This window comes from Lepidochelys olivacea (assembly GCF_965140295.1).
Source record: "Lepidochelys olivacea isolate rLepOli2 genome assembly, chromosome: 3".
Taxonomy (NCBI): Eukaryota; Metazoa; Chordata; order Testudines; family Cheloniidae; genus Lepidochelys; species Lepidochelys olivacea.
Window position 1 is genome coordinate 39,760,161 of NC_140413.1, and position 24,306 is coordinate 39,784,466.

The following is a 24,306-nucleotide window of genomic DNA, read 5'->3' on the forward strand; positions in this document are numbered from 1 at the left end:
GCGTGCACTCCCCTCCTAAAGTGGATTACACAACTGCCCTGCAACAACTATAATACAGTAGTGGACTAGATGAAAAAGTAATATAGGGGCAGTAGCATGGAAAAAGAAGGAAAACAAATTTGTTTTAATACGATGCTTGCTGCTGTTTAGGTATATCCTCCCATTTTGTACCTTGGCTGGGGTTTTTCCTCATGTTAAATGTATGGTATTAGGACTGATCTTCTCTCCTTTCCAGGGAGACCATAGCAGGCTTCCCCCTTGATGGAAGCCACCGAGACACTAACAGTAGCAGCTACCAATACTGACTGGTGTAATAGACCCTTCCTGGGCTCCAGAGTCAACAGACTGTACCCAGGGGTGCCTCTTCTTCAAATGCCCTTCAGCATCCAGTCAAGGCACCGAGTTACATCAAGAAGGCTTCAATGGTCCCGGCCTGGAATCCTCTGAAGACTTACCTGTCAAGGTTCCTCCCCCACTCTGAACTCTAGGGTACAGATGTGGGGACCTGCATGAAAAACCTCCTAAGCTTATCTTTACCAGCTTAGGTCAAAACTTCCCCAAGGTACAAAATATTACACCCGTTATCCTTGGACTGGCCGCTACCACCACCAAACTAATACTGGTTACTGGGGAAGAGCTGTTTGGACGCGTCCTTCCCCCCAAAATACTTCCCAAAACCTTGCACCCCACTTCCTGGACAAGGTTTGGTAAAAAGCCTCACCAATTTGCCTAGGTGACTACAGACCCAGACCCTTGGATCTTAAGAACAATGAACAATCCTCCCAACACTTGCACCCCCCTTTCCTGGGAAATGTTGGATAAAAAGCCTCACCAATTTGCATAGGTGACCACAGACCCAAACCCTTGGATCTGAGAACAATGAAAAAGCATTCAGTGTTTTACAAGAAGACTTTTAATAAAAAATAGAAGTAAATAGAAATAAAGAAATCCCCCCTGTAAAATCAGGATGGTAGATATCTTACAGGGTAATTAGATTCAAAAACATAGAGAACCCCTCTAGGCAAAACCTTAAGTTACAAAAAAGATACACAGACAGAAATAGTTATTCTATTCAGCACAATTCTTTTCTCAGCCATTTAAAGAAATCATAATCTAACACATACCTAGCTAGATTACTTACTAAAAGTTCTAAGACTCCATTTCTGTTCTGTCCCTGGCAAGAGCAGCATATAGACAGACACAGACCCTTTGTTTCTCTCCCTCCTCCCAGCTTTTGAAAGTATCTTGTCTCCTCATTGGTCATTTTGGTCAGGTGCCAGCGAGGTTACCTTTAGCTTCTTAACCCTTTACAGGTGAGAGGAGCTTTCCCCTGGCCAGGAGGGATTTCAAAGGGGTTTACCCTTCCCTTTATATTTATGACATTACCAAATCTCTTCTTCACTACCAGTGCCTAAAGGCTCAGCTAGACTAGGCGGAGCACTCCTGCCAGAGCTGGACGTGCTTGGTACCCGTTCTGAGCAGGAATGTTCCAATAGAGAGCAGAGCACAGGCTCCATGAGTAAGTATTTGAGCCTGGCAGCCCTAGGCTTTTTGGGACAAAGGTTTCAACCCTCTACCAATGTAACATTTGTCACCTATATGTGCCTCCCCCAGACACTTAAGGCAGCTGGGGCAAGGGTCACTCACTGGCATAGGTTTGTCAAAGGAGTGACAGGCCTGGAAGCCAGAAGAAAGCAGCACTAGTCTTAGACCCAGTACCCAAAGAGGCACTGGAGACCGAGCTTAATTAAGAAATAAACTAAACTTACTCTAGTCACTAAACATATACAAAAAACACTACTCTAGGCAAAACTAACATGACAGGTACTGTATAGACACAAGAAGGGAAGGAAAACGTGCAAATGCAAAGACCATGGGTCCAATAAACGTCACTGGCAGTAGGAAAGAACTGAGGGAGGCATGGGCAGCGTGGCCCTTTATACCTGTGTACAGTGGGGTGAGGAAACCCTAAGACGCTCACACTGCTGAAGGAAAAAAACTCTTACAACGGTGCACGAGGTGCACACACACCTACAGTGGAATACACATGCAAATACTCGAAGAAGGTGTCAGAGTAACAGCCGTGTTAGTCTGTATTCGCAAAAAGAAAAGGGGTCCTTGTGGCACTGTCTCTAAGGTGCCACGAGTACTCCTTTTCTTTTTTCGAAGAAGGTGGTAAACTACTCTTAAATGATTTCACTTGACATGTAACAGAGAGCCTGTTTGGATATGCGTTTGAGCCTGTATTATAGCTCTGTCTGACGTATAGAAAAATGGAATATAATTAATATGACATTGTAACAATAAAAAAAAAAGAGCAGTCTCCAATTTTACATTCCGTCTTGCTCCTGTTTCCTTACTCCTCACCATACCTTCCTTCGTTCCTTATGCCAGCACATCCACTCCGTCACTTGTCCTTAACATTCCTTTTTTCCTCCATACCTAGCTTCCACAGTACTACACAGGTGATGAGTTCAGGGCCTCCACCTCAGTTTTCATATCATTTCTCCAGTTTGTCCAGATCATTTTGAATTTTAATCCCATCTTCCAAAGCACTTGGAACCTCTCCCATCTTGGTATTGTCTGCAAACATATTTATAAGTGTACTCTTTATGCCACTATCTAAATCACTAATGAAGATACTGAACAGAACCAGACCCAGAACTGATCCCTGTAGGAACCCACTAGATATGCCCTTCCAGCTTGACTGTGAACCACTAATAACTACTCTCTGGAAATGGTTTTCTAACCAGTTATGCACCCACCTTATAGTAGCGCGATCCAGATTGTATTTCCCCAGTTGGTGTATGGGAAAGTCATGCGAGACAGTATCAAAAGTCAAGATATACTACATGTATCACTGCCCCTGTATCCACAAGGTTTGTTACCCTATCAAACAAACCTATTAGGCTGATTTGACATGGTTTGTTCTTGACAAATCCATGTTTTCTGTTACTTATCACCTTATTATATTTAGGTGTTTGCAAACTGATTGCTTCATTATCTTTCCAGGTACTGAATTTAAGCTGACTGGTCTGTAATTCTCCAAGTTGTCTCATTTCCCTTTTTATAGGTTGGCACTATAGTTGCCCTTTTCCAGTGCTCTATAACCTCTCCCTTCTTCCATGACTTTTCAAAGATAATTGCTAATGGCTCATATCTCCTCAGTCAGAAATTTACACTTAAATTTCAAGCAAATTACATCTATTTTGGTACATGCTGCAATTTTGTATAACAATCCTATTTATTTTGCAGTTAAGTTTTACTGATCTGTAGTATGAGTTTTATAATCCTTTTAAGAATTTAGGGAAATGAAGGTCCTCATCCTATGAAACAATAGTTTACTTCCTAATGGGAAATGATACTTGATTTGTTTTCTTTTGTTTGCCTCTCTCATATGCTGAAATTACAAGATATTGTCTGAATGTTTAAAAGGTAAAGCATTTACCTTTTACAGGAGTCAACCTGAATGTAAGCCCATCTGCAGGAAGGGGAGATTACTTATCTGTAACTGGAGGTTCTTCTAGATGTGTGATCCTTCTCTATATTCCACTGAGAGTTATGTGCATGCGCCATGATCCCAGAGCCAGAGCTTTTGAAAATAGTATCGTTTGGTGGTCCATGCATGCACCCTTGTGTTTCCTCATGGTTTCTCGAGGCAATAAAGGGCAGGGCAAACCACTAGCATCTTCAGTTCCTTCTACACCACAGACTTATCAGATCCGCAGCAGAGGAGGAGGAGGGTGGGATAGGAATACACACTGGGACCACACATCTTGAAGAATCGCCAGTTACAGGTAAGTAACCTCCCCTTCTTTTTCAAGTGATGGTCTCTATTGTAATTCCACACAGGGTGATTGACAAGCAGTACCTAGATACGAGACGGATGCGAGGAAGATGATGGAATCACAGAACAGGGGACCACTGCGCTGAACGAAGCATCTGTCGGGGAATCACATACTAGAGCATACTGGGAGGGAAAGGTCTGTGCCAAACTCCATGTGGCCATCTTGCATATGTCCACAAGTGGCATGTTGCGGAGCATGGCAATAGTTGATGCTTGCACTCTTGTGGAATCCGCTCATATCCCATCTGGTGGGGAACACCCTGACAATTGATAGCAGCGTGTAATGCAGCCTAAGACCCACTTAGAGAGTCTCTGGGTGGAAAGGGCATGTCCTTTAATTCTCTCTGCTATGGTGATAAATAGCTTGGGAAACTTACAGAATGACTTTGTCCTTTGTAGATAAAAGGGCCCTATGCACATCAAGGGAATGAAGCCGCCATTCCTCATTCAAGGCATGTGGTTTTGGAAAGAAGGTTGGCAGATGTACGGGTTGGTTCAGATGGAATTGGGAAACCACCTTTAACAGAAACTTGGGATTCAGTCATAAAGACCTTGTCCACATGAAACGTGGTGGAAGGGTGGGGAGGGTTGTCACCATGGCTCCCAGCTCACCAACCTTCCTCGCTGAGGTAACGGCAATAAGAAAGGGACCTTCATGGAGAGGCGAGAGAGGGCAGGAGGCCAGGGTTCAAAGGGAGAGTTCATTAAACAGGTAAGGACTAGGTTGAGATCCCATTGGGGAGCACTGGGCTGAATGGATGGATATTTATGTAAAAGGCCCTTCCAGAACCAAGTTGTCAAGGGGTGGTTAAAAATCAAAAGCCCTTCCACTGGAGGATGGAAAGTGCTGACAGAGCTGAGAGAATGTCCCAGAGTTTTCAGATGGAGGAAATAGTCGAAGAGCATGAGGATGCCCAGGAGGCAAACCATGTTCATTTGGCTTGATACGATCACCTCGTGCAGTCCTTTCAGCTACTGGAGAGGATGTCTTGCACCACCAATGAGCATTCTCATGCTAATGGAAGTGTCCATTCAAAAACCATCCTGTCCAGTGTAGCATCCATGGATCTGGATGACTGAGTCTGCCATTGTGTTGCATCAGCAACACCGGAAATGGCTAAAGCAGGAGTGGAGGTTGTTTCAATATGTGGAGAAGAGGAGGGAATCAGAATTGGGAAAAACAGAACCAGAATAACTGTCATTTTGTCCTGCTGGAGTTCGTGGAGGGCACAGGGTAGGAGTGGGGGGGGGGGTATTGTTTGTCCAGTCTGACTAAGTCAGCAACCAGAGTGTTGCCCAATGAGTGGGCACCGAGTCCTCCCCTGGAGCAATACTGGGTGCACTTGGTGTTGGTGTGAGATGCAAAGAGATTTCTGATTGGCGTACCCCAGGGACCAAAGATCTCCATGATTGTAGTGTTGTGCAACTTCCATTTGTGGTCAGTTGCAAAGTTCCTGCTGAAAGAATCTGCAATCACATTCTGGGTGCCTGAAAGGTAGGCTGTTGACAAAAGGATATATTGTTTGATGCACCATACTCAAAGGTGAATCACCTCCATATACAGCACTGGGGGCCTTGTGCCCCCTTGTTTGTTTATGTAGTATACTGTGGTGGTGGTGGTGGTGGTATCTGACATGACGAGGATGTGGTGATAGAGGATAGTTGGTAAGAACACGTGACATGCTTTGTGTACTGCCCAAAGTTCAAGAATGTTTATGTGCATCCTGGCCTCTGGCGTGGTCCAGGTGCCTTGTGTCATGTCATCTCCAATGTGAGAGCCCCAGCCTGAGAGTGACGCATCCATTATGACTGTCATGGTCAGCGAGGATGAGAGGAAGGGCATCCCAGACCAGACTTGATCTACCAACAGAGAGAAGAGATGACCTCCAGTGAACATTGAATATGATGTTCATTGACTGGTACATAGGAGAATAGAGTCTTTGCAGCCATAGCTGTAGACAGCAAAGGAATATGCAGGCAAAAGGCATGACATATATGTTCACTGCCATGTGACCTAGGATGGAGAGTCAGGTCCTGGCTGAGACCGAAGGGTTGGAGATTATCAGGGCTATTTGGTCCAGTAATCAGTTCTTTGGTAGACAAGCTTGTTCAGAGGTCAAATAAATGCAAGCTCATATATATTCCAGGGACCGAGTAAAGTTGATTTTTCACATTGATGCTCACTCCTATATGAAGGAGAGGAGTAGAAGAAGCTGGGAGGTTGATGCACGAGTTTCCTATCTGGGACATGCTGCCAGTCTCTAGGTATGGGAAGACAAGCATTCCCTGATGTCACAGATGCGTCCCTACCACAGAGAAAACCTTTGTAAAAACTTGTGGGACAGTGGTAAGTCTGAATGGGAGAACTCTGTATTGGAAGTGTCAATGCCCCACTTTGAATCTCAGGAACCTTCTGTGGGTCGGATGTATGTCAGTATGGAAGTAGGCATCTTGCATGTTGAGAGCCGTAAACTACATGCCTTTTTCTAGTGAGGGAATGATGGCCGCAAGCATGACCATTCAGAATTTCAGCTTCCTAATTGAACAGTTGAGGTGTCAGAGATCCAAGATTGGTCTGCACCCCCTTTCTTTTTGGGTACCAGGAAAGAGTTGGAATAGAACCCTATGCCCCAAAAGGCTTCAGGGACTGGCTCCACTGCTCCTCTCTGTAGAAAGGAGTCTACCTCTAGGTTAAGAATACTGTCATGAGAGGAATCGCTGAGGAGGGTTGGAATGGGAGTTGTGGAGGTGTCACCATAAACCTCTAGTGTAGCCACATCAAACGACATCTAAGACCCACTTGTCCATTGTTATAGCGCTCCAAGCTGGTACAAAGTTTGAGATGACCCCCAAAAGGTGTGGAGGGTAGAAGCATTGGTATACAGAGTGGCTGACAGCTCTCTAGGCATCATTTTTGCAATGACTGAGTGTGTTCTGCAGAGGTCAACATTGCCAGAACAGGCGGATGGGCTCTGTGAACCTTAGGGTGCTTCTGAGGAGGTTCATAGGCCCATTGGCGGTAGAAGTGAGGAGCTCTATAGCATTGGACTGGTGGTGGGTGATCAAATTTTCTCTTTGGTGCCGGTATATATATATGCCTAAGGTAGCTGTACAGTCTTTTAGAAAGTGTAAGGAACCATCAGTTTTCTTGTCAAAGAGATGTGTTTCGTCAAAGAGAAGGTCCTCAGTTGTGTTCTACACATCTCTAGGGAAACCTGAGGCATGTAACCAGGATTCCCTCCTCATAACAATTCCAGTCACCAATACACGCGAGGACATGTCTGCAGAATCAACTGCAGCCTCAAGTATAGACCTGGCAACCAATTTGCCCTCTTGTAAAATCATTTGGAATCTAGTATAATCCTGCAGAGATAGCTTATCTGCAAATTCTTCCATCCAGCCATAGTTTATAAAGTCATACTTGGCCATTAGTACCAAGTAGTTAGAGATCTGGAACTGTAGTCCAGCCAAGGAGAAGACCTTTCAAATCATGAGGTGCAGTCTCTTATCCTACCTGCCTGCCGAGGTAAAAGGGTGGGTGGTGGTGTTTGGATTGCGCTGACACAGCCTGAATCACCAAGGAGTTAGGTGGAGGATGTGAGAATATAGAAAATAGAAATTCAGATCTCTTATGGGGGGACATAGTATCTTTCTCGACTCCCTTTGAGGTTGGCATGCACATGGCTGGGGTATGCCACAGAGTGTGCAATGATTGAATGGCCTCATTGATTGAGGGAGTCACCCTTGTGGGTACCGATGCGTGCAGGATATCTAGTGACTGATGCTGACTGTCCATCACCTTTTCTAGTGGCTCTCAAGAGCTCTGGCTATCATCCGTAGCAGCTCTTGAAACTGTCAGTAGTCATCTGGTGGAGAGGAAGGTGTCAATGACACAGCAGCATCTGAAGACAACAAAGGGAGTCTCTCCGGATCTGCTGGTACCATGAGTTGGGGCTACAGGATGGACCGATTAGCCCATTTCCAAAAGACAAAGGTTGTGGGGGCAAAATGGAGGAGTCCTCCCGAGTTGAACGGGACCACTCTGAAAGCGAATACTGAGGCCATGAGCTCCACTATGACCAACCCACAAAAACAACGAGGAGTCTGGTGGCACCTTAAAGACTAACAGATTTATTTACGCATAAGCTTTCGTGGGTTGAGGCCATAAGCTTAAATCATTTTTTACCCACGAAAGCTTATGCGCAAATAAATCTGTTAGTCTTTAAGGTGCCACCAGACTCCTTGTTGTTTTTGTGGATACAGACTAACATGGCTACCCCTCTGATACTAATGACTAACCCAGGTTTCAGAGTAACAGCCGTGTTAGTCTGTATCCACAGAAAGAAAAGGAGGACTTGTGGCACCTTAGAGACTAACCAATTTATTTGAGCATAAGCTTTCGTGAGCTACAGCTCACTTCATTGGATGCATACTGTGGAAAGTGTAGATGATCTTTTTATACACACAAAGCATGAAAAAATACCTCCCCCCCCACACTCTCCTGCTGGTAATAGCTTATCTAAAGTGATCACTCTCCTTACAATGTGTATGATAATCAAGTTGGGCCACTTCCAGCACAAATTCAGGTTCTCTTCTCCCCCCCCCCCCCCCACACCCACTCTCCTGTTGGTAATAGCTTATCTAAAGTGACCACTCTCCTTACAATGTGTATGATAATCAAGGTGGGCCATTTCCAGCACAAATCCAGGGTTTAACAAGAATGTCTGGGGGGGCGGGTTAGGAAAAGACAAGGGGAAATAGGTTACCTTGCATAATGACTTAGCTACTCCCAGTCTCTATTCAAGCCTAAGTTAATTGTATCCAATTTGCAAATGAATTCCAATTCAACAGTCTCTCGCTGGAGTCTGGATTTGAAGTTTTTTTGTTGTAATATTGCAACTTTCATGTCTGTAATCGCGTGACCAGAGAGATTGAAGTGTTCTCCAACTGGTTTATGAATGTTATAATTCTTGACATCTGATTTGTGTCCATTTATTCTTTTACGTAGAGACTGTCCAGTTTGACCAATGTACGTGGCAGAGGGGCATTGCTGGCACATGATGGCATATATCACATTGGTGGATGTGCAGGTGAACGAGCCTCTGATAGTGTGGCTGATGTTATTAGGCCCTGTGATGGTGTCCCCTGAATAGATATGTGGGCAGTTGGCAACGGGCTTTGAAAGTTGCGATATTACAACAAAAAAACTTCAAATCCAGACTCCAGCGAGAGACTGCTGAATTGGAATTCATTTGAAAATTGGATACAATTAACTTAGGCTTGAATAGAGACTGGGAGTAGCTAAGTCATTATGCGAGGTAACCTATTTCCCCTTGTCTTTTCCTAACCCGCCCCCCCCAGACATTCTTGTTAAACCCTGGATTTGTGCTGGAAATGGCCCACCTTGATTATCATACACATTGTAAGGAGAGTGGTCACTTTAGATAAGCTATTACCAGCAGGTGAGTGGGGCGGGGGGGAGGTATTTTTTCATGTTTTGTGTGTATAAAAAGATCTTCTACACTTTCCACAGTATGCATCCGATGAAGTGAGCTGTAGCTCACGAAAGCTTATGCTCAAATAAATTGGTTAGTCTCTAAGGTGCCACAAGTACTCCTTTTCTTTTTATGACTAACCCAGTTGATCCTGCTGTTGTTGAGCCTGTGTCCAAGGAGCCAGATACCAGCTCTGTTGGTAAGGCAATGTGGGGAACTGCTATGGTGCCATTGGAACCCTTCGGTAGTCATGCTTCCAGAATGAGAGCAGTTGGCCATGTTGAATGTTTGTATCCTTAGAGTCAGAGACATCGGAGACCTCCACAAATGGAAGCTAACGAAGCCATCAGAACCATATTCAAGTTACAGTAGTTAATTTTCTGTATTCTTTACTCTCAGACAGAATGGATTGATTTAAATCAAAGTGATTTAAATCCTGATTTAAAATCAGCAAGCAGGAAACCTTGATTTATGAGGACATATTAATAAGAAGACTGCAACTTTTCAGTTTAGAAAAGATGACTAAGAGGGGATATGATAGAGGTCTATAAAATCATGACTGGTGTGAAGAAAGTAAATAAGGAAGTGTTATTTACTCCTTCTCATAACATAAGCACTAGGGGTCACCAAATGAAATTAATAGGCAGCAGGTTTAAAACAAACAAAAGGAAGTATTTCTTCACACAATGCAAAGACAACCTGTGGAACTCTTTGCCAGAGGATGTAGTGAAGACCAAGACTAAAACAGGGTTCAAAAAAGAACTAGATAAGTTCATGCAGGGTAAGTCCATCAATGGCTATTACCCAGATCATGCTCTGAAGTGTCCCTAGCCTCTGTTTGCCAGAGGCTGAGAAGGGGCAACAGGGTGGATCACTTGATGAGGACCTGTTCTCTCCATTCCCTCTGAAGCACCTGGCATTGGCCACTGTCGAAACACAGAATACTAGGCTACATGGACCATTGGTCTGACCCAATATGGCTGTTCTTACGTAAATAATCAATTTTAATCTTTTTTTGCATGTGTATTTGAATAATTTTCCTAAAGAAAGGTTGATTCTTTTTGGTTGGTAACCATCAAAATGTGTTGAATTGAAACTAACTATAGACTTTACACTAAACTTGGTACTTTCTGCTAATCAGGAGGACATACCATGTACATAAGTTTATTCAAAGTCTTAATTTTTACAATTTTGTATTATGTTACAAAAATGGTAAATGATGCATTTCTTATTTATTAGATGATTAATTTTTTACTTGTGATTTATGTCAAGCTCGGTTTGGATAGAAATTGGAAGTTCAATTAAAATTATAAAAATAGCATTTAAAACTTTTATTAAACTATCTTAAATGTGTTGGATACAAGAGAATAATAAATAAGGTAGCTTTAAATGCAAACCAAACAAAAGTAGTATTACCTGTATCTAGCTGATCATTTCTGGTCATCATGTCCTTCAAGACTTTAGAATTTGTCAATCTCACCCCCTCACACCTAATTTTTATTCATAGACTGGAAGAGGAAAACAAGCTTTCCTGCTTTTTCAACTCCCAATCAGTTTCTTAACTTTAAATGAACTGAACTACCTGAATAAGTGAAATGAAGACATTGCTATCAAAAGCTGGTTTAGCACTTAAAAAAAAAAAAAACCAACAGATTTCATGTGCTTAGCCTGTTCATTAGTTTGGCTTGCTTTAAAATTTTGGCAGCAAGCAGATGTAATCTGGGTCTAAACGAGTTTTCCCCTGACAGCTATCTGGGAGGAGGAGAGACTTCAGGAGCAAACTGTATTTAATACACCTACTTTGCATAAGTGTCCAGCAGACAGGAGCTGTGTAGCTCCAAGTGATCAAGTTTGGCTGGTGTTGGGTTACAAATCACTTCAGTACTGAATGCAGGGGTGGTGAAATATTATCAGTGTTATTGTCTGTATTATATGAATAAAGGGGGGCAGAACTGTGCTTAACCTGTCCCAAACAAGGGGGTTGTCCTCAGTTGAAAGGGTGATTAAGCCAGGGGCTTGAATACCAGATCCCTGTGAAAATAAGAGGAGTGGGGATAGCGAGCCAGAACGAGTGTCCCCAGTCTGGTGTAACCTGTTCCTCCCCACTTTTCAAAGACAGAGCTAAATAAGCTCCATTAGGAGCCTTTTGTTATTTTAGGTGCTCGAAAGATCTGACAATCACTTGTGGTGGGACCATGTTTCTGTCCAGCGTAAGAGCTGAAGATCACTAAGAGCTGGGTGAAACCTCAAGAAACTGACTTGCAGAGGTCACAGCAGAGAGGCAGGTGGCAAAAGGTGACGGGTGAGTGAAATGGGGAGGCAGAGGGCAGAGCGAGCGGCTGGCAGGGAACCAGCAGAGTGGAACGAGTGGCTGGTAGAGCGGCCAGCCAGAACAAGTGCTCAGAGCAAGCAAGGTGCTTTCTTCCCCTGGTGGGAGGTGAACTCACCCAGATACGCCTCACTGACCAAGAACAACCACTGTGAGTGGGGTATGGTGAGGGAGCAGAGGGGCACAGAATAGGAACTTTTGGTTGTAGAACTCAGGAACATGAGGCAAAAGACACTGCCCCACGCACTCTGGGGTGGGTGTCCTATCACAGTTTTAGGATTATGAATCCTGCTTGTAGAGTTTTCCCTAATTAATGTCAGGTAACTTCTCTCCTTTCATTAGAAGTTTCTTTTCTACTCTCAGATTCTGTGCTTGTGAGTGGGGAAGTATTGCCTCTCAGAGGCGCCTAAGAGTGCTGTGTAATTTTCTTAGGTTACTGGGTGGGGGCTCAAGCTGATTCTGTGTTGTATCGATGGAAAGGAGCCCCTAGGTATTGAACTTGGTCCTGGTTACTGCTGGCGCCACGTGGCAGAAGGGTTACACAATTACTGCTTAATTTTTTTATTTATTTAAATTAATATAATAGATTAAATTTAGGCTGTAACACAGGTTATCAATTTCAAAAAATTACTTTAAAATAGATTTTTAAAAGAAAAATATATTTGTATTAAAAAAATCTGATTTTTATAAATCATCAATTTTTATCCACCCTGCTCTCAGCAGCATAAAAGTTTAAACAGACAAGTTCTTGAACCATTTAATAAACTGGTAAAGGTAAGACAATATAATTATTTTCTTGTGTCTTTCAGTGGATGCCAGAATTTGATGTCTCTGACTTCCCAAATTCTGAAGTAAATAGCCTCTTCCATCTGAGATAGAAGACAAGTCTATCTGAAATTTACTTTACAAGCAGTTCTTCTCCTTCCCTGTGAAACTAGCTCAGAGTTTACATGAGATTAGAGTATACAAATATTTTAGTCACTTTTGCCTGATTTTTCACCACACGCTTCACTGCCCTATTCCTACAGAGAAATCTGAAATTAAAGTAAAATGTACACTATGTTCAATATCCTTTCTCAACTTTGTGCTCTTTATCCATTTGTTGATTATCCAGCATGCCATGATAAAGGATACCACTCTTACAATCCTTCTAGTTGTAGCCAGGAAAAACAGTCAGCAAGAACCAGCAAGCAAAAAACCCAAAACAAAACATACAATAAAACCCACTAAACATCTCTCAAGCCTTTGTTATATATCACAATCCCAACAAAATCAGTAACAAGCAAGGAGGAATCAGCATATTGAGATGTCCTTCCTACGTAAAGATAGCATATTACTAACTTTGAAATCTTCAGAATGCAGTAGGGTACCATTCTGCTCTTGCTTTCACAACAGTTATGGAATTATTAACAAACAAGTGAGTATCAGTCAAGACAAGTCAAATTCTCTCACTACAAGAACAGGCAATGCTTCATAGCTAGGATATCTGCTACTTCTAGGAGAATTCAAACGTGCATCATTATATACACATGTATTTGTTTAGACATATTTATTACTTCTTTGAATAAATTCTAAGATGACTCAAGAACCTGAGAGTTACATACAAACACTAATCACATAGCTTTATGGCAAATCAGATCACATATACAGGCATGAAGATGGAACAAAAATTATGGAATGAGGCATTTCAGTTCAAATTGATTCTTTATTAAGATGTGAAAATACTATATTTTTGCAAGTGATGCTAATAAATAAAAATACCCAGAAAAAGAACTTTTATTTACTATTAAGTGACTAGTTACAGCTACGGAGCATCTTACTCCCATTAAGTTCAAGACAACAATCATGCAGATTGGCAATGAAAAAGCAATATAAACAATATTTTATTCATTTTGTGCAATCTTAGTATACAATTTTGATGCTATCTTTCTTCTAAACCAGTTCACATAGGATTGAAATGCAATTTCAAAACAAATTTTAAGGGGCATATTCTACTCCTGTTCCACACATGGAGTTATGTACAGCATAAGTCCATGAATGTATAGTGTAGCTACACATTTAAAAAGAAAAAAAATCATAATCTCTGGATAGATATTTAACAAAAAGTCTATGAACATTACAAAAGAAAATGTCACACCACTGTGTTCTCAAAACAGAAATGTTACCAAAGCAGAACAATAAATTATATTAAATTTAATATTTGTCTTTATAATTAAAGAATTATGTCTGAGGAAACCACTTTTTTAAAAACATTTGTATAGCTAAGGAAGTCAGACTTTACATTTACATATCTCAAGTTCCCATTTAGATACAGCTTTCTTTTATAATAAATTTCTGCCTTGAGACTATATCCTTTATTGGAAATTTAAAAACAAAAAATGAAAATTAACTTCTCAGTTCAGCTGTGCATCACAAATACATCATCAAGGTGAAATACAGGCACTTAGCAGTATAATGTGCAAGGCATAACTTTTACTGGTAACAGTATAAACGGAGCTTCCACTGGAGGAAAAAATGACATCCTTGACTCTTCTCCCCCAGTAAAACATTCAGGGTTCCTAGTAGATTTGCTTCAATCCCTTTATGTTAGCACTAACTGCCAACATGCCACACTTTTGCTCCTGCTCTATAAATGCTTTCCATGAACTGTAGAACAGAGTATCTTTTACAAAAAGTAGCAAGGATTTTCTATACTCATGCCCAGGACAGAAGTTTGTATAAACCTGTTTCTTGCCTAAGGTGAATTTGTATTTTTCCTAATGGAGCCAAATAATAATATTACCTAACTCGTATACAGCATAATATAACTCCAGCCCTCTCTCCCCTATTAATTTTTGAAATAATAAATTTACTAACCAAGAGACCCCGTTTTGCAGCAGCTAACCACTGTTGTTCCTTTATATAATTTTAAAACAGTGTCTCGTAACGTTCTATTTTTAAAAAAGACATGCTTTGACACACTGTTTCCATACAGGCAGATCTATATAGCAGATATTTCACTGATTTCAAATGAATATCCATTTGGATACTGCAAACCAGAAGGACATACATCAGCGTATGTGTTGGGGGGCAAATGTGGCAGCGGAAAGACAGGCACCAGCAGAAACGTTTAAAGAAAATTGCAAGCATCCTTTTGGTTAGCAGAGACTTCTTGTGAAAAATATATATACAGCAAGACATGCTTAGCATATTAACAGTACATTTTAATTTCTTATAAAAGGTTTTGATTTTGTTTGAAATGGGTATTTGAGCTTCCTACTCATGGTAGTCATATTGCTGTAGAATATATAATATAGAAAGAGTTACAAATGACATATGTTATACTCTATCTAATTTGTAACTTATAATACCAGTTTAACATTCAGGAGAGAAAAATCCTAACATCTGTATTTGATGAAACATTAGGGGTTTTTTTCCCTAAGTGTTAAAGTAGTATTTATACAGTATACATGAAACAAAATGGAAACTGGTTTTAGATCTGATGTTGGACATACTACTAATTATGTCATTAAAATAATGGCATGTTATAAAGAGGCACTTTTAGTGTTTTATATACATCTCACATCTCTAGTGTAAAGTTTCATGCTTTGCCCCTTTTTCACTAAAAATAAAAGTATCAATATAAGATGGAGCCTTATAACAAAAAAGCATTAAAGCTTGTGTGTGTGTGAATGTACTTGCAATTGCTTAGCTATATTGAAAATGCCAAAGGGCATCATCAGATCCTTTCTTACAAAAAATAAACGTAGGACCAAGATTAAACAATTTGAAGGGAACAAGGACCAGCTTTTGTAAAAACAAGAACATTCACCACCTCCATGAGAAGCAATATATCCCTAGATAGAAGGGTAAGGGTTTCAAATATTGAATTCCCTTACATCCAACTGTAATGTTTGCTTTCCTGATGTTTAATAAATATTTATATTTATTCTTAGCATGACAAATTTGTTTTTAAAAACTGCCAACTTTTCACTAAGGACCATTCAGTATAAACTTTGGAAGACTCATTTGGTGTTCTCACATTTCACGTACTGTAACATAGCACATTGTGAAAATGTAGCATCTTGTTTGGACAAACCAGAGAAGCATGTACTCATGCTGAAGATCTGGAAAACGGTGTATCAAATGGAAGCATTGTTGTGGCAAGCTGCAGATCGGCACTGTTACTTAAAGAGACAGAATCAAAAATAAAATCTTGAGTGATCCTTAAGAATCAGAAAACCCAGGACCCCAGGCTCATGGAAGTTCCTACATAAGGCAGTCAAAATTCACAACCTGTATTTTACATTCGCTAAGGAATTTTTTTTTTTTCTTTTTGGTAAAACCAACAACCCAACATACTTCAGAGTCTGAATATGAAATATAGGCACAAAATAGGTTCTCCATCTTTTCAGTGTGGAAAACCTAACTATCCAACAATGTAATAAGAAAATGTGAGAAAAAAATCTCTAACAATTTGAATAAAACAAAGTACTGTATAAAGGTGCAATATTGAGCAGATTTAATTTTGGTTTAAATACACATATAAATCATGGAACTTTTCTATTCTTATTTGTAAAGTATTTCACATTATCCGTGTCATTCTAGTTCTTCCCAGTTATCAGTAAGGTTACCTTTGCTCTGTCTTCTAATACTAACCAGCTTTCCCGCTGATTTGATACTCCACCTGGAACTGTTTCCTGAGCTTGCAAGGTTGGTGTATTTTGTGGAGCCTTTGGTCTCATCTTCCCAGCCTGACCAGGATGGATAGTCACTTACAGTATTGCCTGCATCACAGATAGGGTCTCCAGCAGTAATCTGCGGTGGTTCCCACCCTTCAATCTGATCTGGTTTCCTGCTTTGGATGTTCTGTTTTATTGCCAAACTGTCCCAAAATCCAGATTTCTTTTCTGACTTCACATCTTCTTTTAATTTTAAATTAGTGCTAGAGAATAACAAAAACGTGTTATTTAAACATTGATGTTTCTCCCCATTAAAAACTTCAAACTCTATTTAAAGGACATTTATTCAAGATAGCAAAAGATAAACTTTCCTAAACTGGTTCTGCCAAATCAACTCAGTAGAAAGAAGTCTGGGGATAATTTTCACACACCAAAGAAATACTCTGACACAAAAAAACAAAGGCATCAATATGAGCATTTGAAATATTTTGCACCAAATTCCATTATCTTTATTGATAAGGAATAGGATTCCTTACTCTATGAATGATCACGCTGAAATTAGTGGAATCGCTTGTTAAGTAAGGTGCTACTCAACCTGATACTCTGTACCCCTTTGTACTTAATGCCTTGACTTACCCTTGCACTAAACCAGCGTTTGTATGTTTTTTTTTAAAAGGAGCCAAGTTTTGAGAGAGTTAAATTTTGTTTTCAACCAAGTTCTAAAGACTTTTTAAAGTGTGTTTATAATCATCAATGTGTGCGGAACACATTGCATCCTAAAAATAATATGTTCCAGTTTTCTTTGAGCAGTTCATAAAGAAAAGTTCAATTATCTAAACTACTTTGTTTGACATAACATGTATATGAAGTTATGTAATTTCATTTCTCTAATTAAGCAAAGTGTACAATGGTCATTTATAATACTAATGTAACTGTTACATTTCAGTGAAAATCTTGTCCTACAGAAATAGCAATAAGGTCATGCAGTAATTCTCATATATTAAAATTATGTTTGCACTTTATCCAAAGCTGAGCATGCAGACACATTCACTAAGGTTAAGATGTCAGCCCATGATGGTGACCATGCCATGCTAACATATCCAGGCTTCATTACTGTCAGCTTCAGATAGAGCAGCTCGCCAGACTTCTGGTCCCAAGCAAGGTACAGTGATATGATAATCTAGAACAAGCTAAGTGGGTGAACGCAAGACAAATTAGGTGTTACAATTCAACCAAATCTTATGGTTTATATCTTTTTATTACATTATTTTTGAACTATACTTAACAACATTATAGCATTCAATTAGGTAAATTTACCCCAGTGATAAAAGGAAATAAATTACGAAAATGTTTATCATTTGCCAACCAGCTTTAGTATTCGGTCACTGTAATGCTAAGTTTCATACATCAATTGTCACCCTGCCAGGTTATGTCCAAAAATATTTAATGTGCATTGAAATGCTTTTATAGTTACCGGCTTTCCTGAAAAGATTTATACTATATTGGCCACAACGCATTGCCATAAAAATCACCTTATGAAATCTCTGCTAGCTATATTTCTCTTTCAAAGGAAAGAGGGACCTTTATACAGGGTATTTGAAATATGAATTTAGATTTTCAGCTGTGTATAGGTTAATAAACTTAATATTTGCAGTGTACAGCATTTCAAAATGCAAAATGTCAAGTGTTTATACAAGTAAGTTTGTATATAATTAAATAGTAAAACACAGAAGATCGGGTACTAGTGCTGATATATACATAACCTTTGATGTGCAGTGAGTTATGAAGTGAAGCAGATTCAAAGTTTCCATTACCCACTAATAATGCACAAATGTCTTTATTGCAGTTAAAATAAGCCATTGACTATAGTCGGGGAAGAGGGGGTTAAAAAATGAAAACACTGTTTTAATTTCAGTTTGCAACCTCCGAAATAGGGAAATTATTAATACCCCAATTAAACAGAAGTGACTGAATATCAGTACTTTAAGAAATCTTTCCTCTGTTATTAAAACCAAAAATCTGTTTTAGCTATTTTAATCTCATAGACTCATAGATTAAGGTCAGAAGGGACCATCATGATCATCTACTCTGACCTCCTGCACCTTGCAGGCCACAGAACCTCACCCACCCACTTCTGTAACAGACCCTAACATCTCTGGCTGAGTTACTGAAGTCCTCAAATCATTAATTAAAGATTTCAAGTTACAGACAATCCACCATTTACATTACTTTAAACCTGCAAGTGACCGGTGCCCCATGTTGCAGATGAAGGCAAAACACCCTCAGGGTCTCTGCCAATCTGAGCCAATGGAAAATTCCTTTCCGACCCCAAATCTAATTAGACCCAGCCATAGATTTCCCAGTGATTTCCTCATTTTTCATAGCATGATCACTTCATTTTCTATAAAATAAAAATAAAAAAATCAAGAGCTGTTTACAGCAAAATTAACCTTAAAGTTCAGTTGTACTCTGAAAACTGATTAAAAATGACCATGTTTTTCCATGTTTACCGAGTCTCAATTTCCATATCATGTGTGCTCGCTTTACAAGTCAGAAGATATTATGCAACTGGCAATTCTACAAACTCAACCTGAGAATCTAGACTTAAGCTGGGTTCTTTCCTTCTCACATTAGCATTCCATAAGTAACCTGGGATCAAAGTGTCTGTGTAACTGTTGTCTTCAGGTGTAACTTGATTGGCCCTGTCACTGGAACTTAGAAAACAATTATACTAAATGAAGCACAAGAGCGAAAGAAAGTTGGATTCTTTCTAAGCTTGCTCTGGAGTGTTATTAAGAATAAAAATAGTCAAAACATTTTTGTTGCTAAACGGAATCTTTATATGCAAGGAACAGATATGATGGATTAGAAAGTACCACTTTACACAGTCCCTTTTCAGTGTCCAACCACATTATAAGGACTTATTTGAGAGATATATTTGAGAGGGTTTTTGTTTTGTTTTTGTGTTTTTTAAAGAAAAAAGTAATACTGGCTTAAAATTTCAGAGTGCTGCTATTGGTTATCCAGCAATTCACTTGCACCCCCAATCAGTTACTTAATTTTGATTTAAACAGAAAAATCAGTCAAAAGCATTAAAAGAAGCTTTGAACTGATTTTTTCACTACAAAATGAAATTTAGTTGACTCAGAGGAGGAATTACAGGGCAATAGGTATTATACATATAGGCTTGATCACAGTTTAAAGTGCTAAATTATACCTAAGAGGGAAAAAAAATTCAAAAACTTTTAATTACTTTCTACAGTAGCTTCGTTCTACAGTAAAAGGCTGTTATTCCAACTATATTTATTGTGGCTGTCCCCCCAGTATGTTCAGGAAATCACCCAGCCTAGTAGAGCAGCCCCTACACATTTTAAGTTCAAAGCTTAAACAAGAGATCAAATTTGAAGAATGCAAATTTAACAGTTTCAAAAATATAAACCATTTAGCTTTCTGCAACTTTCAATAGACTAGTATTTTTTTTCTAAATTGGTTCTTTAGACCCTACCTTTACTAACTCCAGTGATCCTGCAGCTATTATCCTCAGCTTGCTGATTTCCTAATTCATTTGCCACTAAGTTTTACTTACCCTTTTGATTTTGGAGACTTGCATTCTGCTAGCAGTTGTTGTTCATCGTCTTTATTGAACATAGAGGTCACTTCTTTCCAACCCCGAAAACTTGCACTCTGAACCTACACAGGGTAGTAAAAATACCAATGAAAATGCATTACAAACTTACTCCCAGGGCTTGAAAAGCCCACTCCCTTATGGCAAGTATAAATAAATCTTTTCCAGGTAGTTACCATCAGCTTACACAGAATCTCTTTCTCCTCCTTCCCCCCATCTCCCAATCATTCTTCTGAGAGAAAGGCTTTTCTTAAAGACATATCCTGGGCCAGATTCACTGGCCCATTAAAGCTACTTTGCACCTTAAAACCAACTAAGCTGGCCAGTGAGGACAAAAGTAGTGGCTCCTTTGACACCTCTGTGATGGGTTTGGTCATAGAGATCCCCTTGGGACTGTCACTTGATGTGCTGAATTCACCTCTGAGCCCGTTTTCCCTGCCAGCTTGGGACTCCAGAACCCTGCCTCGTTGAGCCAGACACACTAGCCTGCTGCAACACAGACCCAGGGTCTGGGCCACGCCCACAAAGCTGCAGACTGGTGAGCTGTTTTTAGTTAAAGTCTGTCTCCAGCACACAGACACCCAGCTCCCAATGTGATCCAAACCCCAAAAAAATCCGTTTTATTCTGTATAAAACTTATACAGGGTAAAACTTATACAGGGTAAATCTGTAAATTGTTCTCCTCTATATCACTGATAGAGAGAGATGCACAGCCCAATCCTTTCCCCGGTACAGTCCTTGTTAGTTCAGCAGACATCTCAGGTGATAAGCAGAGGTTCTCTCATAACTGGAGATGGATTTCATTATCAGGTGACATGGTCACATGTCACTGTAAAACCCCTAGTCTCCATTCTTCCTGGTTGGCCCACACGTACACAGGAAGGCTTTCAAATAACTAAGGACATTTACAACCGATTGTTTCTGGAGCACCCTTAATGGCCTCCATTTAATATGTTTACATCAGTGATATAAGTTTATATCTTAGTCTCCTAACTCCAGATATAGAAATAATGCATGCAAACAAATAGGATGAACACATTAAGTAGATTACAAGCTTTCTAATGACAGCATATAAAGGGTGTTTAACATGAAGCATATTCCAGTTATGTCATATTCATAAGCATATTTCCATAAAGCATATAGAGTGCAATGTCACAACCTCCATTCCGCTTTTCTTTTTCTGGCACAATTGGCATACCTAAGGGGTCTCTACATCTGGGCATTCACAGCTACCAGACCCCTTTCTTGGGGCCTGAGGCTATTTTATGCCAGAAACATAACCCAGCAGTCTCATGGCCTTAGGATTTGGGGAAGGCAAAGACAGTTTAAAGCCACCTGTCAGCCTTTCTCCATCTGTGCTGTGGTCCTGCACAGATACACCAAAGACTGGCTCTGAGCCCTCTGGTTGTGAAGATAATCTTCCAAACATGACCACTGTGTAAAATGATGTCTTCCCAAGTCTGCAGACAGACAGCTCCAGTACGGACAGAACCCTAAGGTTTTCAAGCTACGTGCTGGGCAGCTTGTGCTTGAAACAAAGGAAGCACACAGGCCGCATGGCAAAAAGACTATAAAAGGCAGCTGCATCTTCTCCATTTTATCTCCAGTCCTGCTTCTTACCTCTGGAGGAACTTTGCTACATACTGAAGCTCTGAACAAAAGGACTGAATGACCCATTCAAGTTGTGAATGTATTCCAGGGGGACTTTCAAGCCAGCAAACTCACGAATACTGCTAGAAACCTGATATATGGATTTAGAAGTCATTGTTTGTATGTGACTGTTTTACCATTTAACATCTCTCTTTTTGTTCTTTCGTTATAATAAACCTTTAGTTTTAGACACTAAAGGATTGGCTGGCAGCATGGTGTTCTGGCTAAGATCCAGACGTATACTGATCTGGTAATGTGGCTGACCCTTTGAGGTCAGAAGAACATTTTGTATATGTGAGCAGAGTTTTTAAAACAACTTCTCTCTTTACTGGACCTATGTGCTGACTGGGAGCCAGAGAACTGGAATGCAGTAAAGGGGTCTGTGTGGTTTCTTTTTTTGCTTCTTGATAACCAGTGTGGGGAATCAGACGTGGAGTTTGTGACTTGTTGAGGAGAATAACTTCAGTGTTACCCACCAGTCTTGGGAGTATCTGCCCTCCCTTTTGCAACCTGCCCTGACCTTGGCATTTCCAGTGAGGGCTGCCCTAGGCATCCCGAGTCACACAAGGTAGCGAACAAAGTGTCAGAAGAGAGAGAGAGAGAATTATTACAATCGCCTTTTATCTTTTATAATATGATCTAATTATAAATAATTTATTTTTCCTTAGCAAAATGGCAGTCTAATCCATATGAAATCATGCAATCCAACCTAAATTACAAGTGGTTTAAAGAGGAATTGTAGGGATTAAAACAAGAATTTTGCAGATTTAGCTCCAAACTCACTTTTTACCAGTACTATTCCTCAATTCAGAATTGAGATGTGCAGCTGAAACCTCTGCATCCCTAACCTGCCTTGCACTGTTTTGAGAACTCCTCCAGCAATGCTCTAGCATGATAACCCAGAGACCAAAGAACAAAATGTTCCAAAGTTGTAATTTTCCCAGTGAAAGCCTGGTAATCTCTTTTGTGTTTTATTTTCAATTTAAAATATCTAAATTAACTTCACTGAACTTGATACCGATTTGAAGATCTACATTTGGAATAATTAACAGGTCTAGTACTCCAAACCGATAAAATGTATAGGTCTGCAGATGCACTTTAGAGAAAGAATGAACAGCCAATCTCGTATCTGTCATGGTGTTATTCAATAAGAATATAATATCCTCTTCAGAGAGCTATGCCTTTTCAACACACAGCAATTTACATGTTCACAAAAAAAAAAGGTGCCTTCAACACAAGCCTGTGCTCTTGGCAGATATATAGCTATGGTAACAGCTCTGTAGTAGAAGTCTTTCAAAAATTATTTACTATACTTCCCATCCCTTAATGGAAACTTCTAAAGCTTATTCAGAATTTCCAAATTTAAAACTTCCAGTTCAATTTATAGAAGGGTTTTAACATCCAAAACAGCATGAATATAACTTTTACTGAAAGTTAAACATGCTGTACATCGTCTGCGACTAGGACCTCTCTCTAGGTCCTCACACCCAGGTTATATCTAAATCTGGCAGATAGAATGGATAGAAATTTCTTATTTGAATATTAAAAATATAGCAGTAGGTATATACTACCAACCACCACACCAGAATGGTGATGGGTGATTGTGAAATGCTCCAGGAGATTAGAGAGGCTATAAAAATTGAAAACTCAGTAATAATGGCAGATTTCAACTACCACCATATTGACTGGATATGGATGCAGGAATAATATTTCTAGACACCATTACTGACTACTTCTTGGAGAAACTGGTCCTGGAACCCACAAAGGGAGAGGCAATTCTTGATTTAGTCCTAAGTGAGGCACAGGATCTGGTTCACGAGGTAAATATAGCTAAACTATTTGGTAATAGCGAGTGTAATATAATTAAATGTAACATCCTTGTGGAGAGGAAAATACCAAAGAAGTCCACCACAGTAGCAATTAACTTCAGAAAGGGGAAACAGAAAAAAATGAGGAAGCAAGTTAAACGGAAATTAAAAGTACAGTCACAAAAGTCAAATGCCTGCAAGCTGCAAGGAAAATTTTTAAAAACATTATAGAGACGCAAATGAAATGTATATCTCCAAATTAAAAAACAATAGTAAGAGGACCATGGCTAAACAACAAAGTAAAAGAAGTGATTAGAGGCAAAAAGGCATCCTTTAAAAATTGGAAGTAAAATCCTACGGAGGAAAATAGAAAGAAGCACACACTCTGGCAAGTAAAGTGTACAAGCATAATTAGGAAGGCCAAAAAAGAATCTGAAGAGCAACTAGCCAAAGATTCAAAAACTAACAGCAAAATATATAAGTGTACATCAGAAGCAGGAGGCCTACCAAATAATCAGTGGGGCCACTGCACATTTGAGATGCAAAAGCAGCTCTCAAGGAAGATAAGGCCATTGCAGAGAACCTAAATGAATTCTTTGCATCAGTATTCACTGCAAAGGGTATGAGAGAAATTCCCACATCTGAGCCATTTCTTTCAGGTGACAAATCTGAGGACCTGTCCCAGATTGAGGTATCAGTAGAGAAGGTTTTGGAACAAATTTATAAATTAAATAGTATTATGTCAGGACCAGATGGGATTCACCCAAGAGTTCTGAGGAAACTCAAATATGCAACTGCAGAACTATTACATGTGGTATGTTACTCATCACTTAAATCAATTTCTCTACCAGATGAATGAAGGATACCAACATGAATGAAGGATACTAACGT

General features: G+C 39.9%; 1 protein-coding gene across 1 annotated transcript in view; it reads right to left on the bottom strand.

Annotated features, from left to right (window-relative positions):
• Positions 1-13,431: 13,431 nt before the first annotated feature.
• TDRP (testis development related protein) overlaps positions 13,432-24,306 on the bottom strand; it is a 37,997-nt gene continuing 27,122 nt past the window's right edge. The window contains exons 4-5 of the mRNA XM_084623440.1: positions 19,919-20,022; positions 13,432-16,595 (exon numbers count right to left, since the gene is read on the bottom strand). Of these exons, the coding sequence (XP_084479566.1) occupies positions 16,250-16,595; positions 19,919-20,022 (450 nt within the window). The 3' untranslated portion in view covers positions 13,432-16,249. The remainder of the gene's footprint in view (positions 16,596-19,918; positions 20,023-24,306) is intronic.